The 2,251-nt window shown below is 55.2% G+C and overlaps 1 protein-coding gene across 1 annotated transcript in view; it reads left to right on the forward strand.

The window, feature by feature from the left end:
* The first annotated feature begins 2,211 nt into the window (after positions 1-2,211).
* LOC104500919 (ES1 protein homolog, mitochondrial-like) overlaps positions 2,212-2,251 on the forward strand; it is a 3,306-nt gene continuing 3,266 nt past the window's right edge. Inside the window, exon 1 of the mRNA XM_010144649.1 lies at positions 2,212-2,228. Coding sequence (XP_010142951.1) covers positions 2,212-2,228 — 17 coding nt within the window. The remainder of the gene's footprint in view (positions 2,229-2,251) is intronic.

Below are 2,251 nucleotides of genomic sequence, written 5' to 3' on the forward strand. Positions count from 1 at the left end.
CCCCACCGAGCCCCTCCGCGCACGCTCACGGGGAACTCCTCCCCACCAGGCGGTGTCCCTGGGTGAGGTGTGCATGCAAACTGCAGTCTGGAGACCATCAGTGAGAGGATCAATCTGGAGGAGCCGTGTTGGAGCCTTGTTGGCTTTCCAGGAGAAGCGGGCAGGCAGAGAGCGAGCATCAGTCGCTGCTGTGGCTGCCACCAGATCCCAAAGGCGACGTGAAGGATTGGTTCACACCTCCCTGCTGCTTCCCACAGAGAATGGTCAGGGCAAAAGGTCCTTACCCACAGAGGAAAGCAGGCACTAGCCTGGGGATCGTGTGGGATCACATGTCAAGTGGGAATGAGGCAGAGAGCTGTGCTGGGAGAGGAACGGAGCTCTGATGGAAAACCCGCAACTCTTCCCTGCGCTTCTGCACGTCCCTCGCCTGGCTGTGTGTGCAACGGACCCGTGCAGGGCCTATTCCCACCGAGAGCTCAGCTCCCCTTCCCATCCCTCCCGAGAAGGACTCGGCTCCTGTTCCCAGCAGCTCCAGTTAAAGCAAATTCTGCTCTCTGCCTCTTGACAAGGTGAAGGATGCAGAGCGGTCTAAAGAGCTCCCCACTCACACTGCTGGGCTGGTGAGGGATGACCCTGCAGAGGGTCCTACTGGTCCTCTGGGCAGATCCTGCTCTGTGTTCCTCCTAAGACAAGGAGGAACTCCGCAGCCAGGGCTGGAGGACAGAGAAGCTGTTGGAAATGGGACTTAGAGCTGCACAGGCTGGAGCTCAAAGACAGGCCTCCAGGGTCACCCAAGAGGCGTGAGGTCTGTAGCAGCACCCAGCACCCTCCCAGCCTGGCAGGATCCACAGATGGTCTCAAAGGACCCTGCTCCTCCTGCTCTCCGAGCCAGCGGGCACGTGACGCCGTGCTTCCATCATGTGGCTGCACCCTAGAACAGCTCCCAGACCTCCCTGCTTTCTTCAGTGCTTTGGAGGACACTTCTCTTTAACTTCAAGAGGAGCTTTGAGGGCTCCTTCACGCTCATCTTCACTACAATATTAATGTAAATATTAATGTTCGCTACAATATCAATGTTAAAATCGAATCCCAAGGCCTCAATCTTAATCAATGTGCGCAGCCGTTCCCGCACTGAGCGGGATAACCCCGTGTCAGCCATCAAGAACACGTTTATTGCAGCGAGATCTTTAGGTTCAACGTGTCTACTGAGACACATACCGTATCACAAGAGGAAGCAAGCACGGGAACGAGGCTGGTTCCTCCACTTACACCAATTATTCCAGTAAGGGGATCCAGCTCAGCAGTTTACAGCAGGCAGAGCTCAGGGATGTGGTTTGCAGCAGGCGGTAAGTTGGTCCAGATCCTTGGCCTCTGGTATCTTTGTTCTGTCATTAACGGGACTGCTCTTCAACCCGTTGGAGGAGGAAGAAACGACCTGCTCAAGTTGCAGCACCATTCGGCTGTTTTTTCATGCAAGAGGAAATAAAACCTTTCTGACCCAGTTTGAACACCTGAGGCAGCAAAATGAATGGGAGCGGAAAGGCCTGGGGAGCTTCCCCACTTTAATTCCCATCCTGGGTAAAAGTAACCAAAAGGAAAAGCCTGTCCTAGATCAGCTGGGCCACGAGTCTTTTCTCAGGCGGTTTGTGTTCCGGCTGGAACAGGCAGCAGCTGAGAGCACTGGTTTTAAGAGACACATGTGAGAAATGAAGTCACACAAGTCTCCTCCTCACGGCTGCGGTGAGTGAAGAGCTTGCCAAAGCACTGTTGCATTACACCCGGGGTGTACCTCGTGTCTCTTCCACCTGTGATAGAGACCCACAGAAAATGTCTTCTAAGTAACCCTAGAAAAACACCCCTGGCACCACTGCCCTGAAGTCCTACTTCGGACTTCAGGCTGGAGCAGACTGGAAAACCGACAGCCGAGAAGGAAAAACACGGCTGCTCTGCGGGACAGTCCTATCACTTTGGACTCAGTGTGCCGGGAAGAAGATCTGCAAGGGAGCAGTTGGTTGAGGAAACAAATAATATTTACATGCCCTGCCTGTGGCACTGGAAATAAAACCTTCCTGCCAGTAAGAAATCCAGCCCAGCCCTCCCGGCCCCACCTGCTGCTGGGGGAGGGATCCGCTATAAAAGCCTCCAGGCAGCGAACCGAGAGGCACAGCGACTCAGCGCTCTCCAGGGAATCCTCCTGCTCCAGCTGGGACCATGGGCAAGAGAGTGGCTGGGGGGGTGGCTGGGGCGGGGG

Source organism: Buceros rhinoceros, unplaced genomic scaffold (assembly GCF_000710305.1).
Source record: "Buceros rhinoceros silvestris isolate BGI_N320 unplaced genomic scaffold, ASM71030v1 scaffold21931, whole genome shotgun sequence".
Classification (NCBI taxonomy): domain Eukaryota; kingdom Metazoa; phylum Chordata; class Aves; order Bucerotiformes; family Bucerotidae; genus Buceros; species Buceros rhinoceros.